Source organism: Mesoplodon bidens, assembly GCF_964165515.1.
Source record: "Mesoplodon bidens genome assembly, chromosome: 1".
Lineage (NCBI taxonomy): Eukaryota > Metazoa > Chordata > Mammalia > Artiodactyla > Ziphiidae > Mesoplodon > Mesoplodon bidens.
Genome location: NC_138176.1, coordinates 165,515,690 through 165,536,831, shown reverse-complemented (window position 1 = coordinate 165,536,831; position 21,142 = coordinate 165,515,690). Strand labels below are relative to the sequence as shown.

The following is a 21,142-nucleotide window of genomic DNA, read 5'->3' as shown; positions in this document are numbered from 1 at the left end:
CCAAATTGTAAGTCCCTGCTGGTCCTGGCCCCACCCAGCTGTCTGGGATAAAGGCTGCTCACGCCAGGCTCCATTCATTCATTTGACATGTGTGTATTGAGGACCCCTTATGAGTCAGGTGCTGTTCTAGGCATTGGGAATACAGCAAGCAGCTCTAGGCTTCAGAGTGCTTACAGTGTCTCCGGGAAAAGAGGCAATAAACAAATACCATGGAGAAAAACAAAGCCAGGAGAATCGACACGGATGTGCACGTATGGGGTGTGGCGGGACGGGGGATGCAAATTTTTAACATGCAATTTTGATGTTTTTTCACATGGAAATTTTATTCACCCCATGAAGCCTAAGAGAACATCTAGATCCTTCCTAGAGAATCTGGTGAAGGGGGACACCTACTCCCTGTAGGGACCCTCAGAAGCCCCAGAGAAATCTATGAGTTTGGTCACTTTCTTCTTGATCGCCCTGTATTTGCCAGGAAAACTGTTCATTCATAAAGCATCCCTTTATTACAGGTATACCATCTTCATAGACTGGAGAACTCAACATTTTAGAGATGTCAATGCTCCCAAGAAAGCCCCAAAACAGACCCACACATACACTGCCATCTGGCTTTAAAAACAGGGACTGCTGGGTTACTAATAATATACTGTTTCTTAATCTGGGTCCTGGTTACATGAGAGTGTGAGTTTGTAAATACTTAATAAGCTATCCATTTATCAGATGCATACTTTTGTTTGTATATTATACTTCAACTAAAAGTTTGCTTTTAATCTCTTTTTTCAAAATGCAATTCTAATGGTTTAGAAAAAGTTGCCTCTGAGAAATTAACACTGAGCAAGGACATGAGGGATTCGCTGGAGGGAAGTCATGCAGCTACCTAGGGGAAGAGCATTTCAGGCAGAGGGAACAACAAATGCAAAATTCCGAGACTAGCTAAATGGAGTGTGGATGACGTTTAGAAGCAGGAGAGTATTTAGGAGATGTGGCCAGTGAGGTCACAGGAACCCGACTGCTTGAGACCTATAGATGTTTGTAAGAACTTCATTCTGATGAGATGGGACATCATGGAGAGATTTATGCAGAGGGGTGACGGTATCTGACTCACGCTTGAGAAGGATGCTGTAATGCGAACAGACCAGAATAGGGGAGGGATAAGGGCAGAGCAGGGAGGCCAATTAGGATGCTGGTATAATACTCTAGGAGATGGACGATGGTGGTCTGGATCTGATAGTGAAGTGAAGGTAGTGAGAAGTGCTCAGATTCTGGGCTTATTTTCAAAGGCGAACCAAGTGGATGTTCTGCTGAATTGAATATGGTACGTGAGAGGAAGAAAGGAGCTAAGGTGGAATCCAAAGGCTCTAGTCTGAGCAACGGGAAGGATGACCTTGCCAATAGTGCAATGGGAGAAGACCAGGTTTACAGAAAAAGAAAAGGAATTCCACTCTGGATAGGTTAGGTCTCAGAGGAGATGAAACATTCAAATAAAGATGGTGAGTAGCAATTAAATAAATGATACTAGGACCGGGTTCTGGATAGATATATAAATCTGGGAGTCATCTATATATCTAGGACTCCCGAGAATAAACAAGATTACTGAGGAAGTGAGTATACCTGTAGTGGGAGCTGCTCTCTCTCCACTAACAAAGGATGTCTGTAGAAGCCCACTGTCACGATACCACTGGTGATCAGGGTGATCACATTGGCCTTCGGTATGGAATAAGCAACAGTTTGCATCTCACTAGCTAAGTTACACCATGTGGGTTTACTTTGCAGGCAAACCCTCTACTCTGGCACCATCAGCATTTCCTCCTGGAGCAGACAGCCACCTAGATCCCAGCCTTATCAGGTGGAGCCCTGGCCCCATTTCAGAGATTCTGTCACCCACCACTCTCCCACTCCACACAGGGTTGATCCCTGCTTCTAACATGCTTCCCTCATCTAGATGAATGTCTCTGGTCTCCAGAGCTTACACTCATTAGCCAATAAGAATCGCTTGTTATCCCCCAGAAGCACCTACTTAAGCCAATTAGCTTCACCCCCTGAATAAAGCAGAGTGTAATGTCATTTCCTTCTTGACAGCCCAGTTCATTTTCCCACCTTAACTCATCCCAGCCTAGGCTAATTCCTCACCTGTCTTGATGCAGTGACCTCTGCTGTTATAGAGCTGGCCAGAGAGAAAGGCCAACAAAACCCACAGGATGGGGCTGTGCAAACGTGTGCCCATACATCCCAGTCAGAACAGAAGCTTCCTGAAACTTATGAGCGCCTCCTAGCCATAAGGATGACAGTGTGATTAGCACACTGCTTGCAATATGGTAGGTGGCTGGGGAATCTCTACTGAATCAATATTTCCCGTAAAATAAGCTACAGAAAGTTATGAAGGTATACTCAAGGACATACTTGGAACCAGTGTACCTAGTTTAACATGTGAGTTTGTCAATTCCAAGCTTTATATCCTCACACAAGTTGCTGAACTTCCCTTAGCCCACAGTGCCTGCCACTATAAAGAGGTGATAATAATAATGCCAGGTTTGGGTGGGGTCATTGTGAGAATTAAATGATATGATGCCTATACAGCACTTAGCATAGGGCTTGGCACTAAGTTAGAACCCAGTATATTCTAGCTATTATTAAAGATTCTTGATTTCTATTTCCAGCTCCTAAACCATAATGTTTTAATACATGCATATATACAAACACACATACGCACATAAACATAACAAAATAAAGGGACTAAAAACAATTCCCTTGGCTACAATTAGTGCCAGGACTCTGCACTATTGACAGTTTATCGCAATATGGTAACAGCAATACTGAACAAATGGTTTCCAGGTCCAGCAAAGTCCACCTCAACCAAGATACAATCTGAATAAGACGAGCCTGATTTCCCTAGTGCTTCCCCATTCAGAAATAGAAAATGTGATGGAGGGGACTGTGCTGTGATCAATATTAAGTAAATTTCACCCATAAATTCCACCCATAAATTTCACCCATAAATCTTGTAAAATAGGGAAAAAACACAAGAAGTGTATCATGTACTTCCTCCAATTTCATAATTGATTTATTCAAACAAGAAATAATTATGGAGTACATACCATGTTCTAGGCTGTGTGTGTGTGTGTGTGTGTGTGTGTGTGTGTGTAAAATGGTAGATTAGCAGAGTTAAAATCATTGGCGATCCTGAGAACAATTTATTGAATAAATGTGCTAAGTTTGAAGACTCAGCGTGGATTGAAAAGAAATTTTAAGAGTTAATCACCCTCTAAAACACATAATACCCACACACATAATTTAGCATGTCCAAGGACAGCTAATCCTAGTAAAAATAACAGCACAATTCACAAAGACGGCAGGTCAAGCCCCAGCTTGAAACCAGATATGTTGAAGACAAAGTTAAGTATTACATGGTAAAACTCTAAAACAAAAACAAAAACAAAATTTTTTTTAAATCAGTGGATCTTAAATTACATCCAAGTGAGGATGCCAAGGAGAGATACATGCGGCCACTTATTCACGGATGAGGCAATGACTGATAGGCTACATAAGTTCCTTGTCTTGGTCTTTCCAGAAGACATTAGGAATATTCTCACTTGAACCTGACAGGCGGGTGGTAGGAGATCAGATATCGGTCAATGAACAGGATGTTCTGGGCCTGGTTGATAACGTAGATGTTGACAAGTCACAGGAATCAGGGCATTTGCCTGCACTCCTTCAAGGCATTCAAGGGCGAGAGCTGGGTGCTGCTGGACAAAATGCTTCACCTGTTTCCTGAGCAACAAGCTGCTGGGCCACAGGACCCCTGAGTGGCCAGTCTGAGCCTCTTTCATAAAGGTATTGTCTGTAAGGTTAGCATGGATTTGTTAAACAAACTCCAGAGCAGCAGAAACTGCACAGGTCATGTCTTGAAGGTTAAGTGGAGCAAAGGACAAATAGCCAGAAACAAGTCTTTAATAGTAATTAGGAATTCTTAAGGAAACTTAAGGAAATCATTACCCCCAAAGATGTGGGCTAAAATTAGAAATAGATTCCCAGAAAGTTTAGATCAATTCAGAGCTAGGCTTTCAGGGGCAATGATTGGCGCCCTGGGGCAAAAGTGACCATGCTGAAAGGATAAACAGGTGCTCCCCCGTATTTCCTGGTACCTCAGGGCTGGGTCTCTTTGGTAGCTTCCATGTATCAGTAGTCCCTCTCTCCTTCATAGAACCTTACTACCCTCACTGTCAGTCTTGGCTTTTTGGTCTCATGCATTCTAAAAGCCTGGTGGACAGTCACTGTGATGTATCATCCCTGTTTCAGTCTTGTTCTTTCTTCTTTCAGCAGGGCCAGAGTACCATGTATTCTCTCGGAGTAAAGAACAGATGTCATACCTGCCCAGGGCCAGGGAGAGGATGAGCTCACACTCCAACTTTGGCTTCCAGAAACACTAAGCATTCTCAAGGGACCAGATGCTGCCAAAGCCTCAATCCACCACTTTCCATCCTAACAGGCCTGCCTGTCCCCATGGAAGTGCTGATGAATTCCCTGCTGTAGGACACATTGCTGTAGGACACACTGTAGGGGACAGTGGGGAAGGAAGCCATTTCTGCAAACAGTTATCCATGTATAGATTCCCTTTTCCATTCAACACCCCAGATAAAAATAAGTAAAGGCTTTGTGATCCCTGGAATGGGAGCTAATATATAAAACAGGCCAAGGAGAGCATCATTAGGGTGTTTATTATGACCTAAAAGAGACAAGGGTCTGGGATTTGGAGAGCACAAAGAGGACACTACAGAATGGGGAGCACGTGCTTTCAATTGTCTCTATCTCAAAAAAATATATATATATATGAAGGGAAGCCTTGTTATTTCCAGGTCATGTGCCTTAGCAAATTCCAACACAAAGATCACCTGAATGTCAAAAGGCCATATTCAGAGAGCTACCTCCAAACATGGAGGAGTTGGTCCCGGACAGAAAGAACATGGTAACATAACCCTGGGAAGGAAATGTGTTTTGAGTTACACCAGGGCCTGGTTGGGCCTCTCCCACAGGTCCTCCTAAACAGGAACTTGGCAGTGGGATTAGCTGGGCTGGAGGGGACGTCCTTGGCTGCAGAGGTGAGGCCCTTCAGGGTCTTGAGGAAAGTTGGACAGAGGTTCTTTCTCCCTGCTGGTAAGAACACTGAAGAATCAGCATCACATCCATTTTATTAATTTTCTTGACAGGCAGCTCTAGTTTCCAGGCAGGCACCACAAAATCAAAACATACGCATGTCAAGTGCCCCATGTGTGGTGGGGCCCTGCCAAGGCCATGTTCATCAACACCAGGAAGCACAGCCCAAGTCCTCAGACATGTGCTGGTCCTGTGGGTAATCCCCTGCTGGAAGAAACCCCCGGAGCTTGGCTGGACGAGCCAGAGGAGCTCTCTTGGTGACAGTCCTTTATCCTGGTCTGGGCTCCTTGTTGAATATAAGAGCCCTGGGAGACACCAGGCTGCCTCTGGCTTTCGGGCTTGTCTCTAAGTCCAGCCACAGAGACCTTCCTGCCACCTCCTTTTGCCTACATTCAGCTGTAGCCAGGCAGGGGACTGGCAGCAATGGATTAAAGAAGCCATTCAAAGGAAAGCCATGTCCTTATTTGTGAGCTGGGTCTGGGCCAGGAGTTCTGCGGAGTCGAGGTCTTTGGGCATATAGTAAGTAAAGAATTTTTTAATCAAGGCACCCATTGCTAAAGTGATTGAACGGACTCCAAAACAATTTGTTCTTTTACGTAGAGTAATGTTAACCATAAATTGGCTAAATAATGAGGTGGGTACAGAGTGTGAGGACCTAGAAAGAAATCCTGTGCTAAGTCACACAGTTTATGGATGCCAAGGGTGAGCCCTGACATGGAGTTAGTTCATCACCTGCATCTTCATCCTTCCCACGCATCCCTCTCACTGCATCCAGGGCCATTTCCTCAACCTCACCGAGTAACTTACTGCCGGCGGTGGACACAGCAACAATGGCAGCAAAAGGCTGGAGATCTCATACCTTCGATTTCAGAGTTTCTGGCCCCTCTGCAGGATCTCCCGGTGACACACTCATTTCCCACCTCAACCACTAGTAATTCAGGAAGGGGAATGTAAATAAATGAATAACAGGGAGGGGAACATAAAGCCAGATCCTGAGCTAATGGCCACCAACGCCAAATCAGGGAGGCCCAAACGAGACAGGATTTACTGCACCGGCTTGCTACCTTGACTGTCTAGGCTGAGCAATCTAAGGATAAGGACTGGTGTCATCACTAAGAGCTCCAAAAGCCCTCTTAGTAGGGTCCTGGACCCTCAACCTGATGTCCTGGAAACACTCCTGGCCTGGCCTATGAGGACAGAGTTGGGTCTTTCTTTGTCTGAGTTGGTCCAGTGGGCAGGGGCCACTTTGGAGGGGCTGAGCAGCCAGCCCTGTGGGGTGAATTGCTGACCGGGGGATGAGCATATCCAGACTGCCTGTCTCACGGTGTAAAGGGCCCCGCTGCCCACGACTCAGTTAGTTCCTCCTCTGACTCTCCATTCAAACAACCATGGCATGTCAGCCCCGCTGGCCTCCTTGATTGTGCAGAAATAAATAAATGAATTATGTTGTTAGGGTTTGGGCTTCGGCACAAACACATGGTCTGCATTTCTCTGCACAGTGAGAGGTCCACCAGCCACTTGATGTAAAAGAGCAAAAGGATAATTCTTTTCTTTAGGCGCTCTGGTGCCATATGGAATGTATATAAATCATAGTTTTGTTTTAACAGTAGAGACTTTGTTGATAGATAAACATGTGGTTTATCTAAAAAAAAGAGAGGATTGTGCTTTGAACAATCATTTAATGGCCGTGGATGTGCTAAATAAAAATAAAAACATAATTTTGAAAGAAGCTGGCCTCGTGCCCAAATCTGTAACAAGGAACTTCTCCTTAACCAAAGTGGTTAAAGCCCGCCGATCTGTTTTGAGTTTAAGCTGTGCTCTCTACTCAACCCCACGACAAATTGAATCCGGGGCTAATGTGCTCTAATAGGACGAGACGTTACCTTTATGAATGACCTCATGGAGAAGAGGTTGGCAAGCATGGTGGAGAGGCCTTGAGCCAGGCAGCTCTGGGCGATGAACCCCAGCTTCAGCTCTGCGAGGCAGATTGCATCATCCCCCTCTTTCCAATTCCAGCTTGGGATGTTTAGCAGATGGGCCTGCGGAAACAAAAACAGGTATGAGACCTTTCTTCGTTAAACGTTCAATTGGTTAAAATCTCCTCTGGGAAATGCAGCATTGCCCAACAGCTCAGGGTCACCCAGACTCAGCCTTCCTTTCCCTTGCCTGGGTCTGGTGTTTCCTGCTTTTATTCACCTCTTCTGTTCATCAGACTTCAGTCTCTCTGGAACATTGCTTCTGTACCTACCAAGCCCAAGTCCTCCCCTTGGGTTTGTCATTGAGCCAAATAGAGTCCAGAGGGAGAATCCTCTTGTGACAGACACGTCAGCCCGTGCTACTAGGATGTCTGGCTAGGTTGCTCTAAACTGGCTCCTCAAAAAACCTTAAGACTGCCAGACGCCTGGGTATTTTAGATGTCGTTTTTTGTCTGCCTTCCCAGAACGCCTGCTCCATGGCTCCCAAGCTTGAGTGGGCATCAGAATCACCTGAAGGGTTTATACTAACGCGACTTGTCGGGCCTCCCGCACAGATTCTGATTCTTTGCGGGGAGGGTAAGGCTGGAGAATTTGCATTTCTCACAAGTTCCGAGGTGACGCTGAGCTGCTGAGCTAGCAACCACATTTCAAGAAGCACTGCCCTAAATCATCCGGCACATCACAGTGGAGATGTGTTACAATCTCTTGCAGATGGACTGATCCTATTCAACAGTGAGGTCAGACCCTGCGACGAGGACCCAGAGGCATGTTCATCCAATTATTTTTAAGTGGCAGGAAGCAGAGAGTCAGCGATGATACAGTGGATGAAAGAATCAAGGTTCGAAAGTTCTCCAGAGTTGGAAAAATGGGCAAAAATCAACCAGAAAAGATTTAAAAGAACTTAATATCAAATACAGCATTTAGGTTAAAAGAAAAATCAATTGTTTAAATCCAAAATGTGAAGCCCTTACTTGGCAGACATGAGGGGACAGGAAAAACAAAAACCAAAAAACAAAAAAACCTTGTGTGTGTGTAACTAAAACTCCCTGAAAGAAGTCAATCTCGTGACAGATTACAGAAAAAGCCAGCGCTAGCTTGTTAGAAATGGTCTTCAGATCATGGGAAATACAAAGGTTTCCTTCTGTTGAGAACTGGTCAGGCTAGTTCCCTGGCACTTGATCTAGTTGTGACAGTCAGATTTTGAAAGGGAAATTGATAACTGAATAACTCCCAGAGGAAAATGACAAGCATAAGACGAGATGTGGGTTTTAGAAAACATCTTTGGAGGAACAGTTAAGAGAGCCAGCAGCTTTTGGTCTGAAGGAGGGCCACTCCTCCAGGGAGACAGGATAGTTGTCTGTGAACACCTCAGGTGCTGCTATGATGAGGAGAGATTAGACTTGTCTTGCTTTGTTCCAAGTGCCAGAATTAGGAATGACTGGTGCATATTACAAGAAAGCACTTTTTAAGCTTGTTTTATAAAGGAAATCTCTAAGGATGTAATTTGTCTAAAAAATGGAGAAAGCTGCCTCCAGAAATGCAAGGTCTTTTTCCCTAAAACTCAGTGCGTGTTTCTCCAAGTCTCAGTAGATAGACTGTTGCTTTGCACAGGAGGCTGAGTCAGAGCCCTTCGAGGCTCCTGCTAATGCCAAGACTCTATGACCCTGAAATTACTGTTTCTCTCCACATATCAGCAAACACAAGGAGCAGGAAGGAGGTATATATGCAGGACAATATACGACAGGTGTGCTGCCAGGAGGAGATGGAAGACTCCACTGTGGAGCCAAGACCAAGTCCAATGGCTCTGTGCTTGGCTTTCAGAAATACCACTCTCGTGAAATTCCCTCTTGCAAAATTCTGTTCTGTAACAATCTTGTGAGTCCTAACCCAGCAGTGTTTACTCCTGGAAGATTCTCCCTGATGAGAGCTGTTAAAATAGTCCCATGTGTGGGCAGGAGCAAATGGGAATTTCTGTCAAGCTGAGTATCAGAGACTTTCCCACATCATAGACTCAATTCCAGCAATTAGCCCTGCCCTTTATCCCATTTCTCTCCCTACCCCTCACTGGCTTAAGAAGGCCACTTTTCCCCTTCACTTCCCTGGCATCGTAGGGAATACATCAGGCTAAGTGGAGAAATACTCATTTGCATGAATGTCATCTGAGAAGAATGAGGAGAAATTAAATCTAAGTCATGAACAAGTAAATCATCAAGTGTGAAAGGAGATTTGGGTGGTCCAAGCCCCAGACAGACACTATGTAACCTTCATGGCAACTTCAAATAAACAAACAAATCTTTTTAAGATGGTTTCTCACATCCCCATATGCCATCCAGGGTATGAAGTCCAGGATTTTATGTCTTAGGTCCCTCATGTACCCATCTGGTATTGAGTTCCTTAGACATATTTTACATGTTATTACACAGAAAATTCAAGTTCGTTTCATTTCTCAGCCTCCTCTTTTGGCCACCGTATCTTTCCCAATCGTGGGGCATGTCCCACAAGGGACATGCCAAAGGCTGAAAGGTCTGTGTGCACCAAACAAAGAAGGGTGACTGACCCAGGAACTCAACTTGTTCGTTTCTGGCAACTCTGTCCTTTTTCATTTGAGGGAACTTTGGGTCCAGTGTCCAGTGGAAGATGCCAGTGTTACTGCATAGGAGTCTAGAGGCAAATCCTCTCTCATCTGGAGAACCAGCCCTGCTAAGGCAGGACCAACAGGACTGGGGCTTCCCTCTGTTTGAGGTGAAAGGAACGTGAAAACAGGCTGTCCTGGAAACAAGGAGAGATGAATTCCAGCCCCAGTGCCATCTCTCACTACACATTTCCTTTAAGAGTTTTAAGCCATCTGCACTCAAATCAGACAATGTCCCTGTGCCGTCTCCTTTCCATGCTGGGAGATGGTGGGGCTGAGTGTTTCTCTCCCTGAATTCTACTGGGGGTAAACAGATCCACTTTGGAGAACCTCCATCCTTCTATAAGTCCTACAGGACTTATAGAGGAACCACAGTTTGGCTCAACAGCCTGTGGCTCTACTGAATGAGAGGGTGGCAGTTGGTAGTTCTGTCTCTTAGCTCACTGGCTGCCAAGTGACCATGAGTTGTACCCACCAGAGATGCTCTGAGACAGAGCTTAGACCCATGGTCTGCAGTCACACTGGGATACTAAAATGCACAGATGGTCAAATGAGGACTAAATGGGATAATGGATGTCAAAGCTCTTTTAAAACCATAAAATATGACACAAATGTCTGAGATTATTATGATGACAAACTCAGAACGAGTTTTATATGGAGAGAAAGAAGACAGCTTCCCTACATCCCTCTAGGTCCTAGAATAGCACCATCATTAGATCACGGGGGATTGAAATTCTTTATCTTTTAAGTCTGATATCCAATTATGGAATTAACTGTCCTTTGGAATATGCTGACAGTGATATAAGTGTACATGTATGTACCAGATTCTTTCCTAAAAGCAAGTTTTAATGGATGGAGATCTCTGGGTATCTAGTCATGGGTACAGAGAAAGTGCCAAGAGAGGAAGAAAAATAACATTGTAAGGGTAGATAGGAGGATCTTAAAAAACAGCAAAATTAAATCAAAACTACAATGCGATATCATCTCACACCGGTCAGAATGGCCAACATCAAAAAATCTACAAATAATAAATGTTGGAGAGGGTGTGGAGAAAAGGGAACCCTCTTGCACTGTTGGTGGGAATGTAAATTGATATAGCCACTATGGAGAACAGTATGGAGGTTCCTTAAAAAACTAAAAATAGAATTACCATATGACCCAGCAATCCCACTACTGGGCATATACCCTGGGAAAATCATAATTCAAAAAGAGTCATGTATCACAATGTTCATTGCAACTCTATTTACAATAGCCAGGACATGGAAGCAACCTAAGTGTCCATCGACAGATGAATGGATAAAGAAGATGTGGCACATATATACAATGGAATATCACTCAGCCATAAAAGGAAACGAAACTGAGTTATTTGTAGTGAGGTGGATGGACCTAGAGTCTGTCATACAGAAGTAAGTCAGAAAGAGAAAAACAAATACCATATGCTAACACATATATATATGGAATCTAAAAAAACAAACAAACAAAATGGTCATGAAGAACCTAGGGGCAAGATGGGAATAAAGACGCAGACCTACCAGAGAATGGACTTGAGGACACGGGGAGGGGGAAGGGTAAGCTGGGACGAAGTGAGAGAGTGGCATGGACATATATACACTACCAAATGTAAAACAGATAGCTAGTGGGAAGCAGCTGCATAGCACAGGGAGATCAGCTCGGTGCTTTGTGACCACCTAGAGGGGTGGGATAGGGAGGGTGGGAGGGAGGGAGATGCAAGAGGGAAGAGATATGGGGACATATGTATATGTATAACTGATTCACTTTGTTATAAAGCAGAAAGTAACACACCATTGTAAAGCAATTATACTCGAATAAAAATGTTAAAAAAAAACAGCAAAATTGTAAAGCAAGTGAAGAATGTCTATTTGCAGTTCTCAAGGAATGAGATGACAAATAATGACCAGTGGACTTCCTGTTCTTTCTCTGCAAGAGAAAAATGAAATGATAAAAAGAGCCCTGTAACAAAGTCACTATGGCCCTTTCACTCTCACACATCTTATAAGGACAAAGTCTCGTAAGTGACTTTTCCTAACTCTGAAACCCAAATAGATTGGGGTGGTTCTAAACAAAATGCGTTTTAAGCAAATAATCATGGGTCAGTTGATGTCTTCATCACTGTTTTTGAATAATGATAAGGCAGAGGTTTGTGAAAGATGTTCAGCTTGCTATGATAAGCTTGCTATGATCGTGTGAATACTGACCAGTGCCATCTGGATCCTAGGTCCATGGAACTACTTCTGAGTTTGACAAGAATCACAGAGCTGAAATCCTCCTTAATTCCTTGAAGATGCTGCATTAGCACTCATTGGAAGGAGAAAAAAAGGAACTGACATCCCCTTCTAAACATACAACATTAATTTTCCTATTCAATCTAAATTCAGCCCCAAATCTAAACAACAGCTTAAAGCACTCCCACACTAAATGAAATTTCAAATCACAAAGGAAAGAGGGAGAGTTCCTTGCCTCAGGAGCTGTCACCGGCCACAGCCTTGCTCATAAAATTCACCTCCACCTACGGGGGTGGGGGTGGGGGGCTGCTGTCAAAGAACTTCTCCAGATTGATGCCGGTGAGTTACCAATACCCTCACTTTCTCTCTTCAGTGTCCTGGGTTTTCCAGAGACAAACAGGACACTGTGACCTTGGGTGCCCACCACCCAACCCACTGGCTGGAGCACAGCACAGCCTGCAGTGGAGCCACCTGGGAAGGCTGGGCAGCAGTGGGCGGTGGGCAGCAGCCCGAGCGGCAGCCCAGTCACCGACAGCAGGCTCCACAGTCAACAACGCCTCCAATGGGCTTCCACACAGCGAAATGGGGCAGCACTTGCCAGCAATTAAGAAATAATGGCATGGCACTGGCGCATATGGCAGAAGGGAGTCCTCTCTGGGTCATGGGACTGCCTATTTCGTAGGGAATATGGCCCATAAGATGGGACACATGCTCACTCAAAACCCAGCAGGGAGTGATTCTATCCAGACAGGACACCTGGTGGCAGGTACTGAGCAGCCTCCGGTCTCTCATAACTGGTTTCATGTCAAACACAGAAAGGTGCCACCTTCCCTCCCCCAAAGCTGTTTTCCTGGGAGTCTACTGATGGCCGAGCAAAGGAGCATTGCCTTTGAATGAGAGACAGGACTCTGGTTTACGGAGAAATAATCACAAGGGAAACAGCATAGACTCCAACATTTGTTTTCTTCCTGATCTCCCTGTAAACTAACACTAGGAAAATTCCTTTATGTTTAATCTCTGGATAGCCAACTATTTTCCTAAATTCAACGGTGCAAATTCTCATCTTGAATTTGAGGATGCGCTTTTTCACATTCTCCACCCAGTGCGTGGTCTGTCCCGCCAAGTTCACCTGGTCTCAGATAGAAAAGTGCTCACTTGCCTGGGATACCTTACACCTTGACTGCAAAATCCCTGAGGACACAGAACAGGGCTTCACTATTTCCACCGGGACTGGGGGGTGTGGGTGAGGCCTAGTGTTGACCACATAGTAGTATTCAATAAATACCGATGGAAGAAATAAGTGCGGCACATAAGAATTCGAAGTTGTTGGAATGGGATCTAAAGACACATAAATATTTCGGAACCTAGGGAACCAACAGATGCTTTCTGAACGAATGAGTCAATAGGTGAAGGAGTTTCCCTCCAGTGACCAACTGCAAACGAGGTGTTTGGACTGAAGAAACGTCCCAGGGAGGTTTTTACCCACCACTTCTCTTTACCCAGGGCTTTGGATTGCATTGGTGTGTGTGCTCGTGCATGCATGCACATGCGTGTGTGGCTGTCTGGAAAGGGGGAAGAGCCTGGAGCCCCGTGTGCATTGCTGAGCCTGCGACAGGCTCTCACTGCCCTACCTTGTTATGATACTGCAGCATCTGAGTAATTATTCTTATCTTCGGGTGGTAGTTCTTTATGGAGATGACTCTGAAAAAGAAAAGAACAAAAGCTGAGCCAGGGTGTGCCTCACCCTTGGAGTCTGATGGGAAGATTACATCCAAATAGAGTGAATGTAGGGCCAGCAGCCTGGACCTTCAGAGGGGTTGCAGCCACTGGGCCAAGTTACACTGTGTTTCCACTGCCATACCCCGTGTTTGTGTGAAAAGGAAAGCACAGAAAGGCCACAGACCATGTCCTAGGCATAAAAGAAGAGAGAGGTCCCGTGGTGTCTTGGTGATGGCATGTGTGTACCGGGCATGGGAGTTCTGGAGCAGCGGTCATGGGCTTATTGCCCACATGGGCCTCTAAATAAAACAAGCTCAACTCATGGGGCCAACAGAGGTTTGCCATCTCACATACCCCAGGGAGGAGCCCGGAAACGATTTGCTCTGAGGCCAATTCTCCAAGTTAACAACATGAGACAACGTGACAAATCATACAAGCAGCCTGACAAATGATTCTAATTGTCACGCACACATGGCCACTGTCAGAAAAATGATTTCTGAGCAGGGCTCTTAGGATGGGCCTATCGTATCACATGACTCAGCCTGTGATAGCTAACAGCATCTAAACAATGACTTTGATGCTGGTTATAGTTAAGTGTCAAGGCCTTGGGGAGGTCATGGGCTGGTGGAAAATTCCCCCAAACTGCTCTCAGTCCCTACTTAGTATTAACTACTGCCAGCCCCTACTACTCTAACCCTCCCTCCTGTTCTCCACAACAATCACTGTGCTGCAAGGGGAGGGGCCGCAAGCAGAGGAACAGAAACACCTGCATCCCAGCCCCAGCTGCTACACTAACAAACTGAGGGACCTTCAGGAAATCCCTGGACTCTCTGTGACTGTTTCCTCATCTGGACATTGGGGGCAACGGTACCTGCTTTATGTATTTCACAGGCTTGGTATGAGCAGCACATGAAAAACCAGATGTGAAAATGCTTTGAAATCATTAAAAGCTCTCTCCACATGCAAGTTATGGTTTCTGTCATTACCCACTCTGTCAGAGATGACATTGTACATTTCCTTCTGTGACAAGGAAGGCTAAAGACTGGGATTCCACAGCAAGGCCCACCTCCTAAGCCTAATCGGAAATGCAAGTGCATTGATCATGACCACCCCACAACTTCCCACGAGGAAATGCCCTATGCTTCATCCCTTCTCGTGCAAAGATGGAGAGGAGGCAGCCGGGGAGCAGTTCTGTCTGAAAAGCTACCACTTGGGAATTTAGGAAATGGATCACGCAGAAGCCTCTCCCTGCACAAATTCACCCTTTTGGGCTTTTGCACTTGAAGGATTTCATTTTATTTTTGAAAAAGTGTTGTGTTGGCCCATGCTCATAATTCAAGGACTTTGAGCCTCTGTCAGCCCTCGGAATTCAGTTCACAGCATCAGCCAGTTTTCTGCATTAGCTCATTTCAAATGGATCTTTGACATTTTAATTTCAAAACAGGCAGATTGGTCTCATTAAACTAAGGGGAAAGGAGGATTATACAAATAAGGGAAAGACAGAGCCCTTCTTTTAACCCTGAGCTTCCCATTTCCTTTTGCTCCCTGGGCCTTAGTTCTGATTCCGTTAATGAATGGCTGAATCACATTTCTGCTACTACCTTTATCAGTCATTTTTACGCCTTGGCATCATGCCAATCACCCAGGTACCCTGTATGTCTTCATATTAACCCTACTGTAGTCAGGGCTTAAGTAAAATATTGTGATTAAGAGAAATGCCCACCTCAAAGCTATTATCATTTCAATTATTCACTTAAAAAAAAAAAAAGGCAGTGCCAGTCCTAAATTTCTCTGTGGGGTAAAACATTAAGCTTCCTCTTCTTTTGGTTTTCCATTTGAAATTTTGAAAATAATGTTCCCAAAAACCTACATTTTTGCCACTTCAAATGACACAAAAAAACGTGAAGGACACAAACCCTAATTCAAGGAAAGGGCCAACTGATGCACCCTAAGCTGGGGCTGTGACTAGTTAGGGGACAGGCTCAGGTGTGGAAGCAGGTCCCCATTCCACCATCTCCCTGCAGCCTGGCAAGCCCAGTGCTTACAGGAGTCCATGCATCAACTGTCTTAAGATGACTGCACTAAGCATACTGCTGAAGAAAAGTGAGTAGAAAGAGAACATTGTGCCAGATGTTGCTTGCCAGACGCAAGGACCAGATGCTGAGTGGAGGATGTGCTTCAGAGGAATTCTGACCCCTCACTGACGGGGAAGCTCATGCCACCTGGGGCCACTGAGTGAAAGCAAAGTGAAGGAGATGCGAGCATTGTAATGGTGCAAAGGCAACTTCCCTACCCTCTGTCTCAGGTAAATTCCCAGGACACAGTAAACCAAGCTATAGGGAGAGGGGAATCTTGGTCTAGACCCAAAGGATGGCTGTTCGCAATTAGGCAAGAGTTCCTGGGAATCTAGTGGGAGTGAAATGTTTTCTCTTGGTTCATGTCTTCTCCAGAAGGTTCTCTTTATTACCCCCTCCTCCTGCAATTTATGCTGCAGGAGAGAAGAATCCAAAAGGGTTTTCACTAAGTGGAGCAAAATATCTTAACTTTGTAGTCATTTCATAGTCCCAAGATGTCTGGAATATGGGTCTATGGAAAGAACAAAAATGGAACAATTTTCTCCTGAAATAAGAACAGAATAAGGAGCAGGAGTTGGCCAGAGAATGGTCTCAGGTGGGCCCTGCGCGTTTACGAGAAAGGCTCTGGGCAGTGTTTTCCAAAGAGCGACGCCCACTTCCCCCAGCCCTGCCAGGAGATGTTCTGTTAAAAAAAAAAAAAAAAAAAAAAAAAAAGGAGGGGGAGGGGGCCTGTAGTCAAACAGGTTTGAGAAAGTCTCTCTAGAACATTATCTTAGAAATTCATATTAGTATTCAAAGCACTGAGGAGGCATTCAGGGAAGAAAACTATTTCAGGGGACTTCCCTGGTGGTACAGTGATTGGGAATCCACCTGCCAAGGCAGGGGACACGGGTTCGAACCCTGGTCTGGGAAGATCCCACGTGCTGCGGAGCAACTGAGCCCACGTGCCACAACTACTGAGCCCACGCACCACAACTACTGAAGCCCACGCACCTAGAGCCCGTGCTCCGCGACAAGAGAAGCCACCGCAATGAGAAGCCCGCGCGCCACAACAAAGAGTAGCCCCTGCTCGCCGCAACTAGAGAAAGCCCGCGCACAGCAACGAAGACACAATGCAGCCAAAAATAAATAAATAAAGTAATTAAAACAAAAACAAAAACAAAAAACTATTCCATTTGGGGAAACTGGTCGAAACAAGCTGATTGGTTAACAAACCCCTCTTTGTGGGAGATATTCATCTATGTGTGCTAGAGACACACTCGGAAAGCTCTAACCTGGGGCTCCTCAACCATGGCACTATTGACATTTGGGGCCGGCTAATTCTCTGATGTGGGGGGCAGTCCTGTGTACTGTAGGATGTTGAGCAGTAACTCCGGCCTCTACCCACCAGACATGAGCAGCACTGTCCCCTAACTATGACAACCAAGAACATCTCCAGTTATTCCAAACTGTCTCCCGGGAACGAAATTGTTTACAGTTCAGATTTCTCAGGCCCACTCCCCCTCAGGGAACATGGTACCTTAGTTCAGGCCTACTCCCAATGAAATCTATCTTTCCTTTGCTAGTCCTCCACCCCAAGACTGCTTGTGAGCCCCAGAGCTCCTATCTTTTAAGGATGAGCTTTCAGTTAATGAGGCCTTGTGTCATTGCCCTCTGTACCCACCACAGCCTCAGTTCCCCACCCTGCCTTAGGCCTATGCGGATGGCTAGTTGTAGGGTGGCTAATGAGGAAAGAAGGTCCCACAGAGACAGTGCTCTGCAGAGGACCCAACAGGAGAGCAAGTGGCCAGACAGCACCCAGCCCAGAGCCTTCCCGCCTCCCCAAGGTTACCTCATGATGTTGGAGGCATCTTCAGCATCGGGGTCTGCGCAGTACTTATTGGCAAGGATTAGGCACGCATCTGCTGACTCTATCTAAGACACCAAAAGGAAAATCACAGAACACAAACATATAAATAGCCATGCTTGGTTGCAGTCTCTCTCTGTTGACGGCTCTGGGGGAACCTGGTGCTTTGCAAGGAAAGAAGAAAACAGTAATTCTGAGAGATTATAGTTTTTGTCAAAAGTGTAGGTTGCAAGCTCTTGTTATGATATAAACATTTCATCTTGTCGCTGTTGGAGGGGACAATGTGTACCTTGGTAACTACACTTCTCATTCTGCATAGCCTTTTACACGTAAGCTTTCTGGATTTCTTGAGATAATAATTAAGCCTTTCGGTCCCCTCTCCACCTCCTTTCCCCACCATCTGCACCATCATCCTAACTTTTCCAGTCAGGAAATGGCGTTAGGTGGGCTAAACCTCTTCTCTCAGGCTACCAAGTTAACTGAGTCACTGGGGATTCAGAAATTTAGACTCCAAAGTCCTTCACCTAACCTTTTTTCACATCTTAACCATGGCATAAGAGGACATGAGAGCCCTAACTTAGATAACAGCTCAGTACTATTTAGTATTCAATTAGCATTCAGATATTCAAAAGACAACAAATCTACGTGTATGAAATGATGTTACAGATGACCTCGAAATACAACCTACTGACTTTTCTAAACATGTGCCAACAGAGACTTATTCCTTTGAGGGGATGAGGAGTTATGCAAAGAATTGCTTGCATCTAAATCAGGTCCATGGACAATAACTGTTTTCCCCAAGTTCCCATAAGATTCCACATTAGACATAATTTGGATCAGGTCTGGATAATATTAACAGGACTCTGTAAGCATAAGAATTCCCATTCTGGCTCAGGTCTGTCCTACTTGGGATGTTATACTTATAAAAGACCATTCTTGCATTTGGTGGGAGGCCATGGTTTCCTCCATGGTATGTCACAAATTGGCTCTAGTTTTCTTTCTTTCATAAAGTAAAGAATTTACCCAAATCCTTTTGGCTTGTTCACGTTTGCCAATTACATTATTTACTGCATTATGTGGTGACCACAGGAAGCATTTAGATGTCAGTGGATTCAAAATATTAATCTATCTCCACTGGCATGCAAAGATTGAACGTGCTTACAAAATCTATGTGAAATGAGTAAAGTAGCATATGCCATTTTGCTGTATCCCTTTCCCTTATAAGCCTTAGGTGTGCTTTATAAGAAGATTCTAACTTAGTAGGTTCTAGAAAGAAAGATGAGCCCATTACCAAGTGCTATCAGATTCCCGAGTGTTTAGTTTTGCACCTTTAGTCCTTGGTGAGGAAAAAAGGAAGCTCAAAATGTGTTACGGCTTGGGTAAACTTTATTTTATAGTGTATCCTTAATGTTTCTTTCTGATGTAAATAACAGATTTCAGAGTTACACTGAGTCCAATTTAAGTATTCATAATGGAAATTACTTGATTGTTATGTTATATATTGAGTCCATACAACTGGTCTACTTCCTTTAGCAGTGCTGATATTGAGGCAACCTGTGATGTCTAGCATGTTATGTACAACAAGTCTACATGTAGAATGCTTAACACGTGGTCCACCATGTGCCAGCAGAACAAAGTCCTGAGATCAGTACAAGGATGACACCAAGGTTGGTGGTATCTGATTTATCTCATTAGGGGTATGGAGGTGACTCTTGGCCACCCTGGGACGCATGTCCCTTCACCACAGAGTCACACACCCCAGATGGAGTAAAAGCAGAAGTCACTTCTTCCTTCTTACCTTGACTCTCGCAAGATCGTGTGGATTGAGGACTGAACCCTGGTAAAATTCCACCTGAGTAAAATGTCGTTTGAACAGAGCTTCAAGCTCCAGGTTAGGGGAAATGCTGGGCAGGGAGAGAAAAAACAGCCATTAATATAACAGACTCGGGTATTCAGCCTCCATGACCTCCCTTCCCTCCAATTTTCACAGAGAGAGACATGGGAAAAAGGTTTTCACCTTCAAAGCAGCCCCCTTTCTGGCCATAAATAAGAGGCTCACACTCAAGAGAAGTAAAACCCCAGCCCAACTGAAAACCAAAACCAGTACGAAGTTAAAATGAAGAGGTTCATAACCTTTACAGAGTCTGAGACCTATGGGGCAAAATGTCTTCAACTTCATGATGAATGGAATCCCTATTTTATGAATGGAGAAACTGAGGCTGTGACATCAGGGATTAGCCAAAAGTCTTCCTGGCAGAGCCTCCTGCTGTGCCTTCCATCAAAACCCTTTTCCCTGCTTCTCCACCTCATGGACTTTTCACTCCCCAGGGCCTGGATCAAAAAAACGTCACTTCTGAGCAGCCATGCACAGAGCTAACCCACTCTCAGTATCGTTCTTGATTCAGCAATGTACACTATTCATCACTCTTGGTGCTGAGCTACACAGCCATCTTTCCCATTGCAGGGCAAGGATTAAAACATTGGTTGACCTGTTCATTCATTTATTATTTCTGCAGAGATGAAAAATACCTACTCTCTGTTAGGTACTGTGCCTACTAGGTGCCAAGAACCTACTAGGTGCCAAGGACTGAGTTAATCAACCCTTGCCTGACATTTATGTAGTACTCAGTCATGATAATAACCGCTAATGTTCCTGAGCATTTACTATGTGGCAGCCACCATCCTAAGCACTTGACAAGTATTAACTCATTTAAACCTCAAAACAACTCTACAGGAAGGTATGTTATTAACCCAAAGCTTTGAGAGGTTAATTAACTGGGCCATGGACGACAAGGCTGACACTGATAGATGCTGGGGACACAAAGGTGAATCCTAGCAACTGAAGCAGTAACAGCCAGCTTGTTGACTCAGACTAAAGCAGTGGGTGAGAGAAAAGCAGCTGCCTGTACAAATCCAACCAGTCTTCCAGATCCATGACAAGTCGGTCCTCCTTCAGGAAGCCTGCCTGCCCTGGAAATACAAGGAGTGGTGGTCTCTCCCTGATACAGATGCCCCGTGTGATTCTGCCACTTGATTAAACTGACATCAGTCCGTTACTAGATGATCCATGTTGTGCTCCAACTGCTGCACATGTGCTCATCTTGAAATGCCAAACCAAGATGAGGGCAGAACCTATACACTATACTTGTCTTGAACCTTCCAAATGCTCAGCAGAGGATGAGCCCCACAGCTGGCCATCAGTGGCTAAGCAGTTAATTGGATCTGTGGGTTCTGCTCCTGTGCCCATGGCCTGGCTGGTGTTTTCAGAACTTGGATAAGTCAGTGCTAAGAAGAAAAATACTGGTGCTCAGACATGGTCAGTTTCATATTCACAAATGCTGAAAGGAAGGAGATGCCTTGGATAGCTACAGGAAAGTCAACCTCGGTGGGATCTCAGAGCAGGACTGAGTCCTGGGTGGTCAACCCCACGTGGAGCCAACACCAACATGTGAGCTTTGTCCCTTGGCAACATGGGGCTAAGACTGGCCCCCATGATAGCCCCA

At 45.0% G+C, this 21,142-nt stretch overlaps 1 protein-coding gene across 6 annotated transcripts in view; it reads right to left on the bottom strand.

The window, feature by feature from the left end:
* The window catches only part of KCNMA1 (potassium calcium-activated channel subfamily M alpha 1), a 757,357-nt gene that overhangs the window by 186,971 nt on the left and 549,244 nt on the right, over positions 1 to 21,142 (bottom strand). For all 6 annotated transcript variants that reach the window (XM_081250585.1, XM_081250584.1, XM_081250583.1 and 3 more), the window contains exons 11-14: positions 19,438 to 19,543; positions 17,625 to 17,707; positions 13,631 to 13,700; positions 7,032 to 7,187 (exon numbers count right to left, since the gene is read on the bottom strand). In XM_081250585.1, the coding sequence (XP_081106711.1) occupies positions 7,032 to 7,187; positions 13,631 to 13,700; positions 17,625 to 17,707; positions 19,438 to 19,543 (415 nt within the window). The remainder of the gene's footprint in view (positions 1 to 7,031; positions 7,188 to 13,630; positions 13,701 to 17,624; positions 17,708 to 19,437; positions 19,544 to 21,142) is intronic.